Raw genomic sequence first — 24,211 nt, 5'->3', positions numbered from 1 at the left:
GCAACTTCTTTACTAGGGCCCATGGCTGTCCTGGCAGAAGGCACACTTCATTATTTAAGACAGGAAGCTACTTGCAATACGGAGCACAAAAGCAGTAGCTTCCTTAAACTAGATGTTCTAATGCTGCCTGTAAAGTAAGATTCACTTATAGGTGAGATTTTATTTATTTATTTACTTTCATTTTTTTGACCGATTTTATTTATTTACTTATTTATTTTTTAGAGAGAGAGTGAGAGCACACAAGCAGGCAGAGTGGCAGGCAGAGGCAGAGGGAGAAGCAGGCTCTTGGCTGAGCAAGGAGCCCGATGCAGGACTCAATCCAGGGATCCTGGGATCATGACCTGAGCCAAAGGCAGCGGCTTAACCGACTGAGCCATCCAGGTTTCTCTATAGGTAAGATTTTAAACGTCAAAACTGAGCAGAACACAAAAGCTTATGCATTTAAAGCACTTTAATGACACTAGTTTTTTCCTGAGTAGTACGACTTCTTTATACTTTTTTCTTTCGATTTTCTACAAAGGTGTGTATCATTTACGGTCAGAAATAAAGGTATTTCATTTTGGGGAAAAACATAGTAACTAAAGAATAGTTTTCAGGTGCCTAGGTTCACCACATTGGGTTCCCTGCTCTGCAGGGAGCCCGCTTCTCCCTCTCCCTCTGCCCCTCCTTTCTGGTCGTGTTCTCTCTCCCTTAAATGAATAAATAAAATCTTTAAAAAAAAAAAAAAAAAAGAATAGTTTTCACTGCTAGACTAATTTGAAATGAGGGGTTAATTAAAAAAGGTTTTATGAAACATTTTCCAAATTCCCTAAAAGTAACAGTAGTAATATTACTCAAGTATCTTCTGCCATGAATGACGTGGATCATTAACTTGTCAATGGCTGGAATACAGGGATAGTAAGATAGCTTCTGTCTTCAAAGAACTTAAAGGTCTAAATGAGACTTCACTGTAACGTCAAAAGTGCACTACTAGAGGTAAGCACAGGTGCCGTGGGATACGGAGGTTCACGGAGTATACTGCGAAGGTGACCCGTGAGCTAAGTCCTGAAGGATGAGCTGCAATTAAGGGAAAAAGCAGGGACATAAAAACATTCAGGGTAGAAGAAAAGACAAATAGGAGGACCTGGGGTCCAGAAAAACACAAAACAAAAATACAGGAATATCATAATACTAATAACAAATATTTACTGAGTACCTACTAAAGCTTGAGTACTATGCCAAGTGCTTTATATGCATTTTAAATTTCATCTTTATTATAATGGTATAGGTAAGAACTATTATTTCTCTTAAGTTCCATAGCAGGAAACTGAAACAAAGAGAGGTTAAGAGGCTAGAGCGGTACTGGCTGCTCATGTAGAAATGCAAAACCATGCTAGGGTGTTTAAACTCCATTTGGTACAAAATGGAAAGACAGTGAATGAAGAATCTAAAACAAGAGAGTGATGTGATTCAGTCTGCAATTTAGAAAGATCAATCTGATAATACTGTGAAGACAAGAAAGACCCTTGAGAGGGATAATACTAGCAATGAAAAGATGGATTATGACTCTATTCTAGGACTCCAGGTTAGAAATAGTGAAAGCTTTGGGTATGAGGAGAAGGGGACAAATTTGAGGGGATTTTAAGGAGGGAGAGCCCACAGGATAAAACCAAAAAGTCAATGTCCACAAGGATCAAGTGAGCAATGTAACTGAATCTAATGGGCCCATGTAGGTCCACAAGGTCACAGACAATTTGGCAAAGTGAGATGATGTGCCTGTCAAGAGAAAAACCAATGACTGCCATGTCACGTTAGGTTTTCAGAGCATCCAATTTTTCAAAAGAAGGTAGACATTTTCACTTTTATTTGAAATCTCTCAAGTTTTAAGTCCTCACAGCCAATCCTAACATGAAAAACTATGTCAAGGCCAAACAAAAGAGGTCTATAGAACCAAGTCCTTCTGGGCCACCAACTTCTGACCTCAGCGTAAGACAAGAAGAAAGCTGACTAAAATCATGTAAATGGGGGCTCCTGCGTGGCTCAGTCAGTTACACACCTGCCTTTGGGTGAGGTCATGATCCCAGGGTCCTGAGGTAGAGTCCTGAGTCAGGATCCCTGCTCAGTGGGGAGCCTGCTTCTCCCTCTCCCTCTACTCCTCCTCTGCTTGTTCTTTCTCTCTCTCCTCAAATAAATAAATAAATAAAATCTTTTAAAAAAAAAATTACATAGAAGCATTGCTATGCAGCCCTGAGGTCTCAGCTGAGATTATGGACCACTGATTTCTAGTGGCAACACTTAACAGCCAGGATGCAGGAACAAAGAAAAAAGTATTAAGTGATTTAGGCTTGAGGTTCTGCAACTGAGTGGTTTGGAAGGATAAGGGGCTTAAGGAATTATGCTATTAACTTATTACATAATATTTATTTAATCTGCACAACAATCCCAGAGAGGCCTGTCTTATTAATCCCATTTTATTGATGAGAAAACTTAGTAACTTGCCCATCAGCAGAGTTAATAAATTGTCTATGTGGATTTGAAGCAGTCTAAAATTCATGTTCTTGGGGCACCTGGGTGGCTCAGTGGGTTAAAGCCTCTGCCTTTGGCTCAGGTCATGATCCCAGGATCCTGGGATCAAGACCTGCATCGGGCTCTCTGCTCAGCAGCGAGCCTGGTTTCCCCGCCCCCCCTCTGCCAGACTCTCTGCCTACTTTTTTTTTTTTTTAAAGATTTTATTTATTTATTTGACAGACAGGGATCACAAGTAGGCAGAGAAGCAGGCAGAGAGAGAGAGGAAGGGAAGCAGTCTCCCCACTGAGCAGAGAGCCCGATGTGGGGCTCGATCCCAGGACCCCGGGATCATGACCTGAGCTGAAGGCAGAGGCTTTAACCCACTGAGCCACCCAGGCGCCCCTCTCTGCCTACTTGTGATCGCTGTCAAATAAATAAATAAAATCTTAAAAAAAAAAAAATCCATGTTCTTCCCACACTTCATGTTGCCTTCCCACAAAAGGAACATCTGAAAGAATGGACTGCACAGAAGCCAAGAAAGACTAACAGAATGGGATGGACTCTTGGGGTCGGTGCAAGTCAGAGTGCTGAAGAGTCCTCTCAGGTGGGAAGCTGCACTGTTCAGCCTGCCAGTGTCCACCATGGAGGGGTCAGCGGGCACTCATGAGGGCGAGGCCCTGAGGCCGGCAATAACTACGTCATCTGCAAGGGGGAGGCAATATTTAGCCCTGAAGATTCCTAAAGGCCTCTTGTTCATGTAATACTTTTCCTGAATCAATTAAAAGAAAAGGCTTAAGGAAGGACTTCTTTAGCACCTTGAACACACACACATAGGGCAAAAGGTCTGGGAACTGATCAAATTTCAAAGTAATCTGTAGTTACCAGTGTGGTGTCACTCTTCCTTTCTTCAGGATCTGTTCACCCACCAGATACTCACACATCCCCATCCCCCAGCTCCCAAAAGCGTAACAACAATTCTTAAGAGTAAAGAGGACGTTCAGAAAGACAGACTGCAGGAATAACAGATTTTCACAGTTCAAGCTGATCTAAAACCTCTAACTTAGGTTTAGCTCCTATGAATAAAGTTGTAGAAAATGTAGAACTTCTCCAAGGCATATTCGGATTTAAATATTTTAAAAAAAAAAAAAAAGGCTTCCAGATTTGCTGACCACACTAGTTTATTTCTTAAAAAAAAAAAAAAGATTTTATTTTATTTTTTTCCCCTGCCCCTAACAAGATTAAGTAATCTCTACACCAAATGTGGGACTTGCACTTACAACCCCAAGATCAAGAATCTCATACGCTCTATCATCGGAGCCAGTTAGGCACCCCTAATTTAATCCATAAGGCAGAAGAAAAGGCTTACAGGTTATTAGAAATGTTGAATGTAGATGAAACCAGTGGAGGACAGCAGGGCACGGCATCAAGAATACAGCTCTGAAGGGTCATTAAAGATGTCATCATCTCTACAAGTCAGGCAAGGACCAAGCCTAGGAAAAATCCACCTGGGGTACCTAGGTGCCTCAATCGGTTGAGCATACAAGTCTTGGTTTCAGCTCAGGTCATGATCTCAGGGCTGTGGGATCAAGCCCCGTGATGGACTCCACACTTAGTGGGGTGCCTACTTGGGATTCTCTCCCTCTCCCTGTCTCCCTGTGCCCCTCTGCTCCTGCACGTGTCTGTACTCTCTCAAATAGATAAGACAGATATATAGATTAAAAAAATGTTTAAATTACTAATTTAAGGACAGGAGCCTCTCTAGATGACACAAAAGCCTAGATTTAAGCCAGGAAAGTCTTATTAAGGTGCATCTGGCTGACTCAGCAGAGCGTGTGACTCTTGATCTAAGGGTTGTGGGTTTGAACCCCACACTGGCTGTAGAGATCACTCAAAAATAAAAAATCTTTAAAAACAGAAAACTCTTGGGACGCCTGGGTGGCTCAGTTGGTTGAGCGGCTGCCTTCGGCTCAGGTCATGATCCCGGCATCCTGGGATCAAGTCCCACATCGGGCTCCTTGCTCAGCAGGGAGCCTGCTTCTCCCTCTGCCTCTGTCTGCCATTCTGTCTGCCTGTGCTCACTCCCCCCCCCCCGATAAATAAATAAAATCTTAAAAACAAAAAAAAAAAAACAGAAAACTCTTATTAAGGCATTAGCAAAATCCTCCACTGAGCACTCCGCAAAATAAACTAAGAAGTGAGCCTTATTTTTCTGAAAGACTCTGGTACTCAGAAGGGGTAAAAACTGCTTAAACTGTCCCTTGCTACATCATACTGAGTAACTACAATTCTGGTAGAATCACCTGCTTTGATGATCTGACATCTGAAAGAGGACATCTTTCTATGACATCTGAAAGAAAATGTATTAAAGATTCATCCTAGGGCAAAGCCTCAAATGCTTTAGGAGAGGTTGAAGGCAAAGGACCCATCACTGCCTACACCTTTTAATACCATGAAATTAACTCCCTGAAAGTGTGTGATAATGATCACAATTCCCTAAGGGCCTTCACATTTCCATACTCCCTATGACCTTCAGTAGACACAACTATATGACGGTTGTTTATCCAGATAATCTGGAAATCCAGGCAGGCAACATGACAGATTAACTTTCAGTTTAGGCTTTTAAGAACTGTTGGGCATTCTGAGATCCTAGAATTTTTCTGAAAATCAGTAGGTTTCCCATGTAGTTCATAACTTTGCAGCTTTTTAGGAGACAAATCACTCATCTGTGTGTGTATGTCTGTGTGACCCATGCCATTGATCTAAAAAAAAAAAACATATACACTAACCTCAACGTAATTACATAAAATCAGCAGGTAACTAAAATTAAGAAATAGAAAACTGAGCCAAGCCCATGACTAGCTGGCAAAGTCTAAAAGGTTGAAATGACGGTTTTAAATTTCCTCTAATTAAAGTGTTCTAATTATAGATCACCTTAAAAGATCATCTGATTTCTCAAGAATTAAGAGATTCTATTTTTTTTTCTTAAATTTTACTAACGTACTTTGGTATTATGATAAATAACTGCCACTTTTACATCCTGTAACAGCACTTAAAAAAGTACTTACTTTTCTTTAAACATAAACACTTCTAATAATTATTATAAAGTTCTTAATTTAAAAAAAGGTAATATGAAATGATTAAAATTTGCTCACATGACATCAAGGAATGGGAAGTAATACAGATTTGTTCTAGATAACACCTTCTGAAAAGCAAACCAAAGTTCACAACTTAGTAAGTAGGGAAAAAGTGTTAATTGTATAAGCAGAGTAGCTGATGTCAAGAATATGTGAATACTCACACTGAAACTGTCAAGTAAGTGAAAATACAGGTCACTGGGAAAATAAACTCATTTCGAATTGGATTCTCTTAGACCATTCTAGGCCCCAGCCAGAAAACAGGTTCTTGAGCAGGTCCTGCTCCTAAAGCCTGCTCCCATTTCTTCTATGAAACAGTCAAGATAATACGCTGCCTACTTGAAAAGGATCTTTAAGAAGCTTAGGCCAAGGGCTCCTGGGTGGCTCAGTCAGTTAAGCATCTGCCTTTGGTTCAGGTGATGATCCTAAGTCCCACATCCGTCTCCCTGCTCAGTGAGGAGTTTCCATCTCCCTCTTCCCTGTTCATGCTCTCTCTCAAATAAATAAATAAAATCTTTTATTTTCTTTTTATTTATTTGACAGAGACAGGGAGAGAGGAAACACAAATGGGGGAGTGGGAGAGGAAGAAGCAGGCTCCCTGCTGATCAGGGAGCTCTGATACGGGGTCTGACCACAGGACCCTTGATCATGACCTGTGCCTGAGTCACCCATGCACCCCTCAAATAAATAAAATCTTAAAAAAAAAAAAAAAACAAGAAAAACCCACAAGAAAAAGCAGCAGCAGCAGTTTAGGCCCAAACACTAGGTAAATAAAGAAATTAGGATTAAAAGAATACAGAGTTCACCTGGAGGAAGAAACAAGTAAGTACACTATCAAGAACCTGAAATAAGCAAATGATATGTACACAATATATTTGGCTCTAAGTTTTCTGGAAGCCAACATTAAAAGACTACAATGAGAACCAAGCTGGTTACACATCATTTGTTTTCTGATGAAAGCTCACAAATTTATCTTCAGAGATAATTTTCCTGGAACTAGGCTAGACACGAAGAACAATGTATCGAGAAGGTCCTTGTAAAAGGACTGTACCCAATATCAGACTCTCCAAATAACCGTGGCCTTGCTAACAATACAAAGACAGTAGAATGAGTGTTTTCTGTGCTCCTCTACAATGATGTGCGTGACCTAATGCAGATGTGGGACCTGAAGGATCTAGACAAGAGCTCCAGTGCCCCGATTCTCTGCCCTTCAGCACCATCTCTCTCCCCATCCCACCTCCCTCCTTACTGCTCACAGAATCCAGACTTACTAAAGTTCCAAGAAGGCTGGGACTACTTTTGGCCACTTGCTGAATTTGCAAGTGTGTTAAAAAAAAGGCGGGGGGCCGCCTGGGTGGCACATGTGTTAAGCCTCTGCCTTCAGCTCAGGTCATGATCTCAGGGTCCTGGGATCGAGCCCCGCATTGGGCTCTCTGCTCAGTAGGGAGCCTACTTCCTCCTCTCTCTCTGCCTGCCTCTCTGCCTACATGTAATCTCTGTCTGTCAAATAAATAAACAAAATCTTTAAAAAAAAAGGGGGGGGGTTAGGAAGAAAGGTCTTAAAAATACTATTATCTACCCAGATCTCAATTTCTAATACCATTCCCCAATAAAAGGAACCAGGGATTCTTGGAGAAATGGCTGATCCTAGAACTGGGGCAGAAAGTTACACAAGATGAGCCTGCTGCATTTTGTAGTGCCAGAGATTAAGGATGCATTCAAAAACAAAACAAAGGGGTGCCTAGGTGGCTCAGTGGGTTAGGCCTCTGCCTTCAGCTTAGGTTATGATCTCATGGTCCTGGGATTGAGCCCCTCATCGGGCTCTCCTCAGCGGAGAGCCTGCTTCTCCCCTTCTCTCTGCCTGCCTCCTTGCCTACTTGTGATCTCTCTCTCTGTGGCAAATAAATGAATAAAAAGTTTAAACCACAACAAAAAAAAACAGAATGAGGGTATGTCAAAGGGACACAGAGGCCAAACGAAGGAGCTCCCAATAGCCAAAGCTGAAAGAATCTGAGCAACAAAATGTAGTATTTGTCTGTAATCCAAAGTGTAAGTAGAAAATAAACATCCACAAGTCCATACTGATATAAAGGATTAAGACAGGAGAACAAATCTCCACACAGAAAATTCAAATAATTTATGTAGAAAACAGCACTCTCAAGAAGACTGCAATTGAGCAAACCTCCTCACTCTCGAACTGTGGGCTGCACACGGTGATTTCCTTCCAGAGGGGACAAAAGTAACTTTCCAGTGGAAAAACCTAACCAACACTACCTCAGCCAGATGATCAAGGTCAACAGTAAAAATGATAAATCATGTTGACAGTATGCTCCCTTAATACGATGTAATGAAAATGGCACTTTACTTCTGCGGGCTTCTTCCCCAAAACCCATAATCCCAATTTTGTCATGAAGAAAACATCAGACAGGGGTGCCTGGGTGGCTCAGTGGGTTAAGCCTCTGCCTTCGGCTCAGGTCGTGATCTCAAGGTGCTGGGATCAAGCCCCACACTGGGCTCTCTGCTCAGCAGCTTCCCCCTCTCTCTGCCTGCCTCTCTGCCTCCTTGTGATCTCTCTCTCTCTTTCTGTCAAATAAATAAATAAATAAAATCTTTTAAAAAAGAAAAAAAAGAAAACATCAGACAAATCCCAACAGACAGACATCCTACAAAATTACTTGACCAATATAAACTCAAAGGGTTGTCAAAAGCAAGAAAATCTGAGAAACTGCCATAATCTAGAGGAGTCCAAAGAGACATGACTAAATATATTATATCCTGGATGGGATCCCGGAACAGAAAAAAGGACATTAAGTAAAACTAAGGAAATCTAAATAAATATGGACTTTAGTCAATAGTAATGTACCAATACTAGCTCATTCACTGTGACAAATATACCCAACTAAAGTAAAGATATTAACAGCAGGGAAAACTGGCTGTGGGGAATACGGCAGCTAGACCATCTTCAGTTTTTCTGCAAATCTAGAACTCCTGAAATTAAAAATTTGTTTAAAAAATACTATTCAGGGGCGCCTGGGTGGCTCAGTGGGTTAAGCCGCTGCCTTCAGCTCAGGTCATGATCCCAGGGTCCTGGGATCGACTCCCACATCGGGCTCTCTGCTCAGCAGGGAGCCTGCTTCCCTTCCTCTCTCTCTTCCTGCCTCTCTGCTTACTTGTGATCTCTCTCTGTCAAATGAATAAACAAAATCTTTAAAAAAAAAATGCTATTCAGAAAGATGAAATCAAATGCATATATACACACATCTCTCCAGAGTCTCAAGAAATCTACTGCAAAAGTGCAGCCACTTTAGAAAACGGTGTGGAGATTTCTTAAGAAATTAAAAATAGAGCTACCCTAGGAGCCTGCAATTGCATGACCCTACAATTGCACCACTGGGTATTTACCCCAAAGATACAGATGTAGTGAAAAGAAGGGCCATCTGTACCCCAATGTTCACAGCTACAACGGCCACAGTCGCCAAACTGTGGAAAGAGCCAAGATGCCTTTCAACAGACAAATGGATGAAGAAGATATGGTATATATATACAATGGAATATTATATAGCCATCAGAAAGGATGAATACCCAACTTTCTATAAACATGGATGGGACAGGAGGAGATTATGCTGAAATAAGTCAAGCAGAGAGAGTCAATTATCATATGGCTTCACTTACTTGTGGAGCACAAGGAATAACACGGAGGACATCAGGAGTTGGAGAGAAGTGAGTGGGGGAAAATGGAGGGGGAGACGAACCATGAGAGACTGTGGACTGTTGAGAAACAAACTGGGGGTTTTGGGGGAGGTCAGGGGTTGGGTGAGCCAGTGGTGGGTATTAAGGAGGGCATGTATTGCATGGAGCACTGGGTGTGGTGCATAAACAATGAATCCTGGAACACTAGAAAAATAAAATAAAATAAAATTACAAAAAAAAAAGAAAGAGAAGAAATTTACAGCCTACTCAGAGCCAAGAAAGCACCAAGCAACTTTTTTAAAAATTACAGTGGTTTTTTAAAAAAATATTATTTATTTATTTATAGCACATGCAAGCAGCAGGAGGGACAAAGGGAGAGGGAGAGAGAGAATCTCAAGCAGACTCCACAGTGAGCAGAGCCCGATAATCCTATGACCCTGAGACCATGACCTGAACAAAAATTGAGTTGGATGCTTAAAAGACTGAGCCACCCAGGCACCCCGCATCAAATATTTTCACAAACTTTTTTGAGATATATACAAAGTTACTTCAGACAAAACCTATACTTATTCCTGTAAAATAACATATAATGCATGGGGAAAGTGGCAAGTCTGTCTTTGTACTGGCACAGGTCACACATTACTTTCACTCACTCAATCAGCTCCATACCCCACCAGTCCAAGAAAATGCTAGAAAATAAACAACAAACAAAACCACTTCATTTCCAAGGGGGCTACCACAGCAGCAGAGGTCAATCAGCTCACAGTTTTGGTGTAACTGGTGAAAATCTGAAGATGTAATTTCCTTCAAATAGGCTCCTCCTTGCACTCTGTCTTCCTCAGGTTTACAATCAGTCTGTGGTAGAACATCTGAGTATACAAAGTGTACATATTATTTTCAGGGTAACTATCGACCTCTGAAGCTCTGGAATGACTAACTCAGGCCCCTTGTAGCAGCCTGTACCCTGATAAAAATGAAACAGAAACACCTATCCTCTTCTCCCTTTGAGAGACAGCACAGCATAAGAGATTGAATGTTCTAGAGTCAGATCCCAGGTTTGTGTTCAAATCACAACTGTGTCACTTACTAGTTGTAAAGTTTTGGGCATATTCCTTATCAGGACAATCGCATACACTTTTTGAGGTTACTGTGAGGACTGAATTTAATACAGGTTAAAAGCACCTGGAATGGTGTCTGGCACATGGCAAGCACTCAGTAAGTGTTACTATTATCATCACGGCCATTGGCACTATTTTGATAACTGCTTGTTAGTAACAACTCAGAACTCCATAAACATTTAGGTCACTAACCATACTTCCAACCAAACTACATTAAATACACTATAATGACTAAAACCAGGGATGGTTAGAGCCAAATGGTTACTGCACAGAAACAGAAGACAGAAAGGTAAATTCTCAAGGAAGCAGGAGCAAGATTTAGAAACTGAAGGGATACAAAATGTCCAACCAAGCAGGTGTTCCATGACAACTTCTAGCTGCTAACAAGGGGTAGTAAGAAACACAGGAGGACCCCAGCATTTCCTGCATATGCTTTTTAACCTGATAAATAATAAACTACATGAAGGACCCAACACTGGAGGGGAGGGGGGGAGGGGAGAGTGTTACATGTGCATGATTAGGGGTGGTAGGCCTATATCCTTCTACTGGTAAAAAAGTTCACGGGTGAATCTTGAGCCATGGGGTCTATTACCCTAAGACATAAAAAATGAGAAAGAAGACCAAATCATTGAAGATGCTGTAGTTTTAGACTAGAAAAATGGTACAGCAGTCTCCCCATATCCTTGGTTTCGCTTTCTGTGGTTCCAGTCACCTGCAGTCCACTGTGGTATGGAAGCAGATGTGTTCAGAAGATCAGCAGTGGCCTAATACTACTTTACAATGTCTACATCATTCACCTCACTCCTTCTCATCACACAGACATTTCATCATCTCACATCATCACAAGAAAGGTAAGCTACCACATGTCACCACTGTTTTCTAACTTGAAGAACACAAGTAACTGATGACCTAGAAGCTATATATAATGGGCATAAAATTAATTTACCCTAATCTTTCAAACAACAGCAAGTACCAACCAAGTCTACCAGTTGCATTCCTTAAAGCAAAGGATCACATGTATATTCTTCGCAGAACAAAGTCAAACTTAGGCTACAAGCAGCATTTAGCAACACTAAATTCTTTCCAATTTCTAACACAACACAGCACAGCACAGAAGTACTGCTGGAGGAGGCTTGTCAAAGTGATGAAACTTGGGGCACCTGGGTGGCTCAGTAGATTCAGCATCTGACTCTTGGTTTTGGCTCTGGTTTTGATCTCAGGGTCCTGAGACTGAGCTACGTCAGGATCCACACTCAATGGGGAGTCTGCCTGAGATTCTCTCTCTCCATCTGCCCCCCCTCTAAAATAAATGAATAAATAAAATCTGTCTTTTTTTTTTTTTTTGAAGATTTTTAAATGCATTTATTTGTCAGAGAGAGAGAGAGCCCAAGCAGGGGGAGCGGCAGGCAGAGGGAGAAGCAGGCTTCCAGCTGAGCAAGGAGCCCAATGCGGGACTTGACCCCAAAACCCTGGGACCATGACCTGAGCGGAAAGCAGATACTTAACCAACTGAGCCACCCAGACATCCCAAAAAGGATCCTTTAAAAAAGGAAGAAGAAGTAGTGTTAAAAATTAGAAATGGAAAATTTCCAGCACTGGGTATGATAATGGATAGAAGCTCTCCTCCTGCTCCCATCAACATTTGCTACATTAACTCAACACAGGCAAAACATCATGCTTGACTGGGTGAGGGGAGGAGGGGGAGTTGAGAGGAAGAAAGGAAGAAAGAGAGGGAGGAAGGGAGGGGAATGAGAACGAAAGACCAGTTGCTGCCCTAACAATACTACTGCGGGGGTGAAGCCAGATCAAATGTTTTTTTTCATACTGTTCCAAAGTTATTTACGGTAAAAACCTCCAGCGTGACCCTTTTAGGCACAAACAAAGCCTTGTTCTTTCTTAACAACTAGTCCCTTGATTTCCCACACGTTACGTTGAACAATGAGGTTGGGGGCACAGGATAAAGCAGATGACATCAACCTCCCTCAAGTAAGAGGCTTGTTTGGGAGTCCAGATTCTGGTCTGTGGCCAGCTAGCTGACTTCACAGAGGGCTCTACTGTCCAGACTGCCGGGCTGAGCATGCATATGGGGGCAATGGCTCAGATCAACTGCCAGTCAGCAATTCACGCGAGGACAGTAGAGAAGTAATTGTACTCTGCTAGATTACCTTCATAAATCTGTTCCATTTTCCTAGAAACTAGGCTCAGTCTTCAGAAGCCATCATAAAGACATGGCATAGCAATTTCAACTTCTAAGCAGCCCTTTTCTCTGCATCAGTTCAAAACAGAAGGCTGCAGACAACCATTCACCTAATAAGAGAGATTTAAATGAAGTAGCATACTGTTTAACTTTTACAGAGAAGGAAACACAAAGTCAGAAATCTTGTATATGATACAAAAATAAACTAGCTTTTAATACTATTAAATGCTAATGTATCAATTACCCTTCTGTATTAAACCACCTATTTATTGAACCGTTTCTAACCTAGGACAATAGTCACATCAAACGTCAATTTGAAAGATTCTTCCCAACAGAAAAAGATTAGCCCTTACTACAGATGTCAGTAATAAAATGAAGTAACTATTGTAAATAAAAGAATCTCAAAACTACAGCATATATATGCATATGTGTATACACACATGTGCACACACACAATGCTTCCACAGCTTTCAGTGGGCAAAAAAAAAAGTTAAAAGCCAATGGTTTCCCAGCTGCCAAGATGCACCTTGATAATTTTTAGGCTTAAACTGAGACATGCCTATGACTCAAGGCTGAGCTCTTCAAGTGATGTGTTTGGCTTTCTAGCAGCTAGTTGAGAGAGAGTGGCACACATCCAGTGAAAAATGACTGCATTTACCAAAATGAATTGTTTATTAGCAGTAGCACTCTTGGAAAACAACAGTGAAAAAAAGTCAGACTGATCAGACTATTTGGAAGAAGCCGAAAAAGCATAAATCATTTCAGTTATTACCATTAAGCTTTTCTTCCCTTTTGGATGATGATTAGGACAATTGCAGACAACTGCTTTTCTCTCTCTGTAATCTATTTCTAAAGTATAAATCGCCCTTAGGCAACAACCCAATTCATCCCCTAAAACTCATTCACCCTCCAATTTCCTCTATTAACAAGCATTCTAACTAATAAATGGTACTGGAGCTTATTAAACTATTACAGTATCATCTAGTCTTAATAAAAATATGGTTTTCAATTAAAAAATCAACAGAGTTGAGATTCTGAGTCCCTACAACAGACTTTTTATGGACCTGAAACAATGAAGAAAATTTATACATTCACTATAAATGATGAGTCAATGATGAGTCAGTACTTCCTGCTTCAATTTCGTGAGGCAGTCTTTAAATCTGATACTACTTAGCCTCAGTTAGCCTCACTTTGTGAAAAGAACAGGGAAGGGTGATATGGGAAAAATTCAGTGCAAATGTCTAACACAAAACACATTTTATAGGCCAGAAATCTTAGCAGTAGAGTCCCACCCATCATTTCAATCCATTTCTCTGTTCCGATAGCCCTGTTCAGAAAGGCCTTCCCTGACCACTCAAATACTTTTTACCCTTCAGTCACTCCCCACCTGCTACTATTTGATTCTTCTTTACTCTCCTTACTGCCACCTGCAATTGTGGGTATTTTTTGAACTTGCTGTCGTTCGTCAGTAGAACTCAAGGACCTTGTCTGCTGTTCATCCCCATTTCCCCACTTAGGTCTGACATATACTAAACATTAAAATATTTATTGTATGAATAGGAGAATCACAAACAAAATCCACAGAAGTCTTCTCATTATAATATACTTTATCAAGTTACTGCAATGACATAAAACAGGGGAGTCAGATTAGCAATTCAATTTTCATTCAGTAGAGAAGAAACAAGAGTACCAGTATATACGACCCATCCCCTGAATAATAAAGAACCACCTCAATCATCCTTCCAACAATTCTATGAGATCTATCATCCTCATCTTACAGATCAGAGACCCAAGGAGAAGAGTTAATTCCCTCGAGACCATACACCCTTTTCTTTTTTTTTTTTTTTAAGATTTTATTTATTTATTTATTTGACAGAGAGACATATCACAAGTAGGCAGAGAGGCAAGGCAGGCGGAGCGGGGGAAGCAGGCTCCCCACCAAGCAGAGAATCCGATGCATGGCTCGATCCCAGGACCCTGAGATATGACCTGAGCTGAAGGCAGAGGCTTTAACTCACTGAGCCACACTGAGCCACTCAGGCACCCCAAGACCGTACACTCTTTAAGTGGTGAAGCTGCTGAGATTTGAACTCAAATCTGTCTGACTCCAGATCCAGGTTCTTTCCACTCTACTTCTATTTAATACGACTAATATATTTAAATCAGTTGCACAACAATGAATACATAGTACATTAAAATTAAGACACAAAGATGAATGAGATATTAAAGACTTCACAAAGTAAGTGCCATACTACATCCAAAGTGCCATGTCAAACAGGTTATAATGGAAATACATTGGAGGGTGAACAGGCAAATGCCAGTACATATTAAGAGAACACTGTATTCAAGGAACTGCACAGGGTTCAGTATGGTGAGAGTTAGGAGTGGGAGAAAAGAAGTGAAGAGGAAGAAAGAGGAGAAAAAAAATAAAGAGATAAGGGCAGGACACTGCTAATTCATTTGTTCATTAACCCTTTATGTGAAGTCCTACTATGTACTATGCGCCAGGCACTGTAATAGGCATTCAGTGATGAGACATAGTCTCTGATCAACTACATTCACAAAAATCCTTATGAGAGAGCCTGCCTCATTCAGAGCAACAATGAAACATCAAGCCCAGCTGCCCAGGTTTTGCACTTCAGAAAGCCTCGCCCCTCTTTTTTTTTTTTTAAAGATTTTTATTTATTCATTCAACACAGAGAGAGAGAGATCACAAGTAGGCAGAGAGGCAGGCAGAGAGAGAGAGGAGGAAGCAGGCTCCCCACTGTGCAGAGCCCGATGGGGGGTTCAATCCCAGGACCCTAAGATCACGACCTGAGCTGAAGGCAGAGGCCCAACACACCGGCCACCCAGGCGCACCCCCCGCCCCCCGCCCACCCTTAACCTTAACTCAAATGCTGCCTGAACCAACAGTCACAATGACCCAAGAGAAGACATCAATAGGCTGTAAGAAACCTAGAATGTGGCCTGGCATATAAAAAGAGTTAAACCAATCAGATTCTCTCACTCAAGAGGTGTACTTCAGAAGCAGAAATGATGCACAAAGAGAATCCTTGAGCAGAGTTTGGAACATGAGTGGTCAAAAGTTAAGAGAAGGTGAAGCGATGCTATGAAAAAAGGTTGCAAACTATGATGAGGAACTGGATCAAGCCCACAAAAGTGTTCTGTGGCCTGCACACAATATTAAATTTTGTTAAATGACACCCGGCTTGTGTTCTTTAAAATACTATTCCCCACAGAATGGACCTGAACTCCTTGAAGCAGTAACTGCATCCAGGTCAGAGGCTGGAAAAACAAAAGATGGGCCTATGATACCTTGTTCCACAAAACAGGGAAGCTATCAAAATCTAATGGGGCTGTTGTCAAAAGGATACGAGAGTCAAAGGGACACCTGAGTATAAAGAAACAATGCAACTGATAAAAACAGTAACTCTAAAAACAGAAATGATAACAAAAAACGGTTTCAGTGTAATACTTAAAATAAAATAAAACAAAATAAAATAAAGACCTGGGGCTCAGACAGTTGACTGTCCAACTCTTGATGTCATGATCTCAGGATCTGGAGATCATGCCATGTGCGGCGTTTTGTGCTCACTGGAGAGTCTGCTGCTCTCCCTCTGCCCTTGTCCCTGTTTGCTCTCCAACATAAATTAAGTAAATCTTAAAACAAACAAAAAACACCTTCTTCCAACTACATTGGAAATGACAAGGGCAACAAAAACTGTCAATAAGGAATGAATTCTGTGTTTATCCTATAAATTTTAGGGTAACCAAATGGTCTTAAAAACTGATGAATTCCTGTGGTGCCTGAGTGGCTGAGTCCCTAGGCATCTGCTTTTGGTTTGGGTCATGGTCCTGAGTTCCTGGGATCAAAACCTGCATCGGGCTCCCTGCTCAGCAGGAGGCCTGCTTCTCCCTCTCCCACTCCCCCTGCTTGTGTTCCTTCTCTCACCGTGTGTGTCTCTCTCTCCCTCAAATAAATAAATAAAATCTTAAAAAAAGGATTGATGAATTCTTGGGGAGTCTGGGTAGCTCAGTAGATTGAGCATCTGACTCTTCATTTTGGCTCAGGTCATGATCTTGGGTCCTGGGATCAAGACCTGTGTCAGGCTCCATGCTTAGCCAGGTGTCTGCTTGGGGTTCTCTCTCCCTCTCTCTGCTTGTCCTGTACACGTGCTCGCTCTCACTCTCAATAAATAAATCCTTTTAAAAAAAATGATGAATTCTTTAAGAATAATTCCAGCTAACAGGTGTCTGGGTGGCTCAGTTGATTAAGTATTTGCCTTTGTTCAGCTCAGGTCATGATCTCCAGGTCCTGGGATTGAGCCTCAATCCCTGCTCAGTGGGGAGTCTGCTTCTTCCTGTCTCCACCCATCAAGTGTGCGCTCTCTCTCAAATAAACAAATAAAATCCTTAGAAAGGAAAAAAAATAATTCCAACTAATAAATATGGAAGGAATAACAAAATTAGAAAAATCATTGTTACACAACCTTAATGAAACAATAAATTCTCACAGCAGTTATCAATGGACCGATAAGTAAAAGATTGAGAAGCTTTACAAGGGAGGCTCTGAGCTGTTATCACCTTGGTAGGTAGTAGAATAATATCCACCTCCCCAAAGATGTCCACATCCTAATCCTTAGAACCTGTGAATGTTGTATTACATGGCAAAAGAGGTTTTGCAAGAGTGATTAGAGGCTGAGTTAAGGAGATTATCACAGGGTGCTTATACCGGAAAGAGAGAGGCAGAAGAGAGAGGGAGGGGAGAGAAAGAGAAAAAGATTTAGAGATACTAATTACAGGCTTTCAGGATGCAGGAAGGGGTCACCAACTAAAGAATGCACGTGGTCTCTAGACACTGGAAAAGGCAAGGAAACAGATTCTCCCCTAGAGTCTTCAGAAACAACACTGCCTTGCTGACACCTTGATTTTGGACTTCTGACTTCCAGAACTATAATATATATACTTCTTGTTTTATGTTACTGAGTTTGTCATAATTTGTTACAGCAGCAGTAGGCTACTACTACACACGTGAACCCACTGATCAATCTTAGCACTAAGAGGCATGAAAAGTACCGTCCTCTGCCACGATACCACATACTCTCACCCAAAAGATAAACCTGAATCTAATTACATCTTTATGGCTGATTCCGTTTACAGGAAATATGGGGAAGTGTTGAAATGATACCTCAAGGAAGTAAATAGACATATCCACAACACAGGACATTCTTTAAAGACAACTGACTCTAACAATACAACTGCAAGAATAAAAAAAAGGAAGGAGGGTGAGTGAATTGCTCTAAATTGGGAGAGACCTGAGAGATACAACAAATTAATTTAAAAATGTATTTCTGAGACAAGTAGAGAAACCTGAATATGAATTGAGTGTACTATCAGCATTACTGTTAGTTTTGCAAGGTGTGGTTATAGCCACATTAACACTGTGATTATGTTCATATTTTTAAAGAGATTCATGCTGAAGTATGCAAGATTGAAATACCATGCTATCTGGGACTTAGTTTAGAACAATTCAGCATAAAATGTGAAGGGAGAGGCAGTTTCGATGAAAAAAGTGTGGCAACATCCTGATAATTACTAAATCTGGATACTGCACTTACAATAGTGGGCTGACCATACTCTTTTCTACAAAGCTGCAAACAAACCAGGGTCGCCGGGATGGCTCAGTCAGTAGAGCATGCGACCCTTGATCTCAAGGTTTTGAGTTGAAGCCCCACATTGGCAAGGCACCCTACTTTAAAAAAAAAAAAAGAAGGAAAGAAAAGAAAAAAAAATTTGCAAACAAACCAATGCCAAAGCTAATCTGAATTAGTGATATTTAAAAATCAGGAGCTTTCAGGGCACCTGGGTGGCTCAGTGGGTTAAGCAGGCCTTCAGCTCAGGTCATGATCTCAGGGTCCTGGCATGGAGCCCCGCATCGGGCTCTCTGCTCAGCAGAGAGCCTGCTTCCCCCTCTCTCTCTGCCTGCCTCTCTGCCTGCTTGTGATCTCTCTGTCAAATAAATAAATAAAATCTTTTTTAAAAAAATCAGGAGCTTTCACATCAAAATCTGGATTTCTGACTTTGTATGAAAAATTAAACATGCCAGTAAGGCCTACATCAAGAGATTAGTACTGGTTACTCCAAATTAACTATTACTACTGCTCCCAGTTATCCCCCATTTATCGTTGCTGGTTTTAAACATGCCTGGCCAAATTCATTAATTTAGATGGACTACTTGGCATTTGGGTTTAGGACCCCAGGAGTAGTTCAATTAAGCTGGCTAGAAGCAAGAGAACAGGGCAGACATGGGGACGGCAAATGAGTGATAGCAAAATGCTAGTGTGTAGATGTACAGATTCCTGCTACTGAGGTCTCCCCAACAACCCTGGAGACAGATGTAATTCCTATGAGGCCACAAAGCAACATTATCCTGTATAAGTGCTCACTAGTAGCAAGGCCATATGCCTGATATTCTGGAAAATATGAACATGAAAATAATTCCTTCCCCCAGGATACTAACAGTTAAATAAGATAGATAAAGCAAAATAGCTACAACAGAAGATGGAGAGCGACAAAGCTTCAGATACAGATCACAGGGAGTACTATGGAGCATGCTGGGAAATTTAAACTTTATCAGATGAGCAACAGTGAGCCACTGAAGGGTTTCAAATTAGAAATACAAACCAGGGGCACCTGGGTGGCTCAGTGGGTTAAAGCCTCTGCCTTCGACTCAGGTCATGATCCCAGGGTCCTGGGATCTAGCCCCGCATCAGGCTCTCTGGTCAGCAGGGAGCCTGCTTCCCCCTTTCTCTCTGCCTGCCTCTCTGCCTACTTGTGTTCTCTGTCAAATCAATCAATCAATCAATCTTGAAAAAAAAAAAAAAAGAAATACAAATCAGAGGGGCAACACTGGAGATGAGAGTAATGTCTGCCTCATTGCTCAAATTCTCTTATTCTATGCACTGTATCCTTCCAGGAGCTGGCAGCAAAACGTTGTATTTAAGCCTCTAAAATTATACAATCACAGCTTTCTTGGCCAGACAATAGTTTGGTACCTGAAGAGAATAAAACAAAGGGTCACTGAGTAACGCCCCTAAAAACAGTTTATATCTCCCAAATAAAGTATAAATAAATTGCATTTATTACCACTACTGGGTTCCAACACCTTAAACAAAAATAACAGTCTTATTACATACAAAGCTCTACTAAAAACGAAAATGTTTCTTCCTATTTAAAGACCCCTTTTGTTAAACAAAACAAAACGCTTATTGCGAGTAAATAAAGCATAATTAAATCTTGACTAAAATCATATTAATGTTTCAAAGATCGGGCTGGTGATCCTAATAGCAAAACAGGACCAAACTGGCATTATAATAGTAGATATCACCATCCAAGAGTATTGCTGAAATTTACATAAAAATTGGCCAAATCCAGACTCTGGGGTACCAAGAAATAAGTATTAGACTGAGACCATTTTGCGATCGACTCTAAACAAGCACAGGAATCACAAATAAAAAGGAGAGTGTAAGACTGCAGTACTTTTCTTTCCCCTTACTTAACTCCCAAACTAAGAATTCCAGCTCTGACATCATCTCTCTGAGCCTGTTTGCTCACGTGTAATATGAGGCCAAGGGTACCCACTTCATAGGGCAGAGTACGAACTAAATGGTATCGCGTATAAAGGGGCACAGGACCTGACACACAGCCACCACTCAATAAAATCAGGGTTTTTAATTCACAGTAAGCTTCAGTGTCTCCACGATTTTCCTGCAGATATTGGTCTGTCTGAAGATACCCACAGATACTCAACGCCCAGAGACTTCTTTGGAGAAACAAGTCACAGTTCAAGAGACCGAAACTCGTACAGGACCCGGACCACGACCCAAAGTTGAGGCCTCCGCAGCACAGCTGTCACCACATCCGCCAAGGCCTCGCGGTCCTTCCAAGGGTTCCCTGGCATTGGCGCCCGGCCCCGCCCCGCGAACGCCAACCAGCGGGGTGAGGGGGCGGTGTCTACAGTGCACCCTTCGTGCTTCGGGGAGGCCAGGCCGCGCTCGAGGCCTCCGCCCGCCGGCTCCTGTCCCCATCCCCAGCCTCCCCTCGTCGACGCCTACGGTCTTCCCTCCCCGCGCCGCCCACTGCCGCACCTTGAGGTGGGTACGCAGGCCGCCAGCGCCCCCAGACTGGTCGGTGATCTCGTACGCGCCCGTCACCAGCAGGTCCTTGTGGATCTCCTCGCGGAGGCACTTGCGGGAGTTAACGGGCAGATGGAAGGAAATGGCGAACACCGAGCTGGGGCCAAGCAGGAGTAAGAGCAGCAGTGCTAACGGGCAAGAGCCACGCTGAGCTGGTGGGCCGGACAAACCCGACATGGTGCCGGAGACTGCTCACTGCCTCGGGCCTCTACCGCGCCGGAACCGGGAGGGCCCACGTGATTCACCTCTGACCTAATGCCGTGGGCGCCATTTTGGAGACTGGCAAATAGACGAGGACCGCAGGATAAGTCTTTTGAAAGGGAAGAAAGGATACGACACCACGTAGTATCCACAAGTCAATGTGGTTAAGTAAGATTTTCTAGCTGTCGACTGCACAAGTTTCATTTTTGTTGAGCTTAGCGACTGCTCAGTCTGCCGCAACAAGTATGGGCAGCCCTGGAAGTAATTCTTCTTTAGCTTCCGGAAGTAGTAACCGCGAGTTTTAAAGTCGGCGCTACCATAGCAACCATGCCCCAATAGGAAGCAGCCACAAGGCCTTCGTAGGGCCCACCCACCGGCCGCCGAGACGCTCCCGGCGGAGGCGGATGTGCAGTCCAAGCACCTTGCAGCCTCCGTGACGGCTGGGACGTGAAGCACTTAAGAAGAAAAAAGTTTAAGAGGCTGAGCGGAAAGACTCCAATTTGGCTATTAGGCCAGCGGCCAGTATCTCAGATTAGGTGTACGGGTTACGTGTTGGATGTGAGCTGGGTGGCATCCTGAATGCACTTGAACAGAGTATTTGGATTGGAGTAACGGCTTTTTTTTTTTAAGATTTTACTTTTAAATAATCTCTAGGTCCAAGGTGGGGCTCGAATCCACAACTCTCAGATCAAAGGTTGCATGCTCCACCCACTGACCTAGCCAGGCGCCCCAGTATTTTGTATTTAAATTGAATAAAACAGTGTTTTAGTTCAGCCTAAGAGATGGAGCTGGTGCGGTTTACCGGAGAAGCCCTGTCAAGTGTTTGTGTGTTTTAAATACATAAACACCTAAGGGATCAAATAGGCCAGTCTGTAGTAAGTAAATTTACATGATAGTCACTCACGTGTTTCTTTAATAATATTGAGTACCTACTATGTGCTGGACACTATATTATGTATAAATACTAACATGTATTGATTTAACAAATCACTATTGCTATCAAATATTTGGGGCTGAAGAAAATAGGAAGATGAAAAAGGACTACAATATAGATTGTGTACAACAGCCTATGTTTAGAATCATCTGCTTTGATGAGTGTTCATTGAGCATCTACAGAAATACCCAAAAGATGGACTGTCTGCTTTCAGTATTTAATAACTCCTTTCAGTCCTTCTGGTTCTTCTGGAACTGAAGTCCCACAAGCAAAACAAGAACAAACATAAAGGAGCTATAAAGCATTTTAAAATTTGACAAATACCATATAATAATTATTTTATGAGGTGTCCGGTTAAGAACATTTAGTTTGATTATTTTATCCCTCATCTAAGATAAGATTGCTAGTCTACGCAGTACATTCTGATAATTTGCATTGGCCTTTTCCCTGCCTGGCCAGGGGATCAGTACCAAGGAGTTATCTACTCCATTAAACTCTCAGTCCTTAGGCTCTGCTGACCATCAGCCAAAGATTTGCATCCCATAAAATCCTGAGGGTGCGTGTGTGTGTTTGTGTGTGTGTGTGTGTTTTAATTTCTATCTTACATTTATATAATAGCTTATATGTTTTTAAATATCTTCACCTAATTATCTCACTTGACATTTTCAAACACCATAGGCTAGACAAGTCTATTCATTTTACAGAAGGGAAACTGAACTGAGGTCCTCAGAGACCAAAATCCCATTGTTTAAAAGTGGCAAAGTCATTCTGAGGGCCCGAACCTTCTTTTCAGTAGGCACTATTATTATTATACAGATGAAGAAACCGAGACTTAGAGAAATTGATTCTAAGTAGCAGCCCACATGTACTTTCTTGTCCTGATTCTCAGGTATCCTGCCTCCACCTACTTCCTGTTCCCGTTCCCTCCTTTGTATTTTTGTCCATAACACTCATCACTGTTTTATACAGTATACATTTTATTTATTTGTCGTGTTTATTAATCTGTGCCCTTAGCTAGGTTGTCTGTTTTGTGAGAGGCAGAACTTTTTGTCTATTTTGTCTACTGCTTTATCTTCTGAATCTAAAATAGGGCCTAGTCTACAATAAATATTGGCTCAGTAACTGCAAGATTAATTCCTTAGCTCCTAGCAAAAGGCCTAACAGCAAACTCCTTCCATTATTCCTTAGCTGTTTTCATACAAATTTATTTAATCCATAACGGATCTAAAGTGTAGGTATGATTTCAGTTTTGCCAACAAAATGTTTTTTTTTTTTTAATTGAAAAATGTGTTACTGTTTTCGGATAAGAACACAGGAAAAAAACCCAAAACCATTCTCCCCTTTATTCTGTGCACCTAGAAGGCTGAGTAGATACTTCTGGGGAGCCCAAACTTTAAACTTTGTATCTTCTGCATTGAAGGAGGCGCTATTTTATACCTTTTGTGGGGGGAGAAGAGAGCAAATGGAAAGTGTCTCACAACCAGAAAAAATGCTGCTTCTTAGCCTCACAGTCTCTGCCATCCCATCAGCCTGAAATGTACCTAGCCAGACCCAGGCTCTCAAGATTCCCAAGATCCTGGAGGTGAACAGATGTCACCAGGACACACTCTTCACCTAGACTATCCCTTCCCTACAGGTTTCTCAGCCTTTCACGGATATGAGAGGGAGCAGCTCCTTTTTTTAAAAATCTGCCTTTGTAATAAACTTGCTGGGCCATTCTGTGCTCAGAAGCCCTTGGAAGCACTTCTGCCTTCTGCCTTTTCCTTTAACCGCCTCCTTTAACTGGCCTCATCCTCTAGTGTGGCTTGAGCACCCTCCCACACCCGACTCCAATGCAGAAGCAGTCAAGAATTCCTAACTCTGTGTCCCTGCCCACTCGTGTGTACAGCCCTGCTCACAGTGTGTATTTAAACAGCTAAAACAAGATGGGTTCTGTGCAGATACAAAAGACCCTTTTGGAGAGCAATTTGGCAATATTTGTCATGTGTCACACTCTTTGACCCAGAGAGTGATTTCAAGGAGTACTATGGGTCCTCTAATTTCTGCAGTCCCCCTGGACCTGTTCCTGGAACCTTTGTGCTGCACTTGGGAGTGAGCTCATCCAGCCTCATGAGTTTAAAAGCATCCATAAGCCGATAACTCTCAAATGTGGATCTCCAGCCCTGACCTCTCCTCTAAACTCCAGAGTCTGTACCAGGCTCCCTACTTGACATCTCCAAACTGGATGACTAATAGGCAACTCATACTTAACTCTT

The 24,211-nt window shown here is 41.9% G+C and overlaps 1 protein-coding gene across 1 annotated transcript in view; it reads right to left on the bottom strand.

Annotated features, from left to right (window-relative positions):
• TMED10 (transmembrane p24 trafficking protein 10) overlaps positions 1-21,060 on the bottom strand; it is a 40,271-nt gene extending 19,211 nt beyond the window's left edge. Inside the window, exon 1 of the mRNA XM_004739235.3 lies at positions 20,774-21,060. Within this exon, the coding sequence (XP_004739292.1) occupies positions 20,774-20,998 (225 nt within the window). The 5' untranslated portion in view covers positions 20,999-21,060. The remainder of the gene's footprint in view (positions 1-20,773) is intronic.
• Between the last annotated feature and the right edge of the window lie 3,151 nt (positions 21,061-24,211).

This window comes from Mustela putorius, unplaced genomic scaffold, assembly GCF_011764305.1.
Source record: "Mustela putorius furo isolate JIRA1106 unplaced genomic scaffold, ASM1176430v1.1 tig00000129_pilon_pilon_pilon, whole genome shotgun sequence".
Taxonomy (NCBI): domain Eukaryota; kingdom Metazoa; phylum Chordata; class Mammalia; order Carnivora; family Mustelidae; genus Mustela; species Mustela putorius.
Note: the sequence above shows the minus strand (reverse complement) of the source record. Positions and strands in the feature narration are given on the sequence as shown.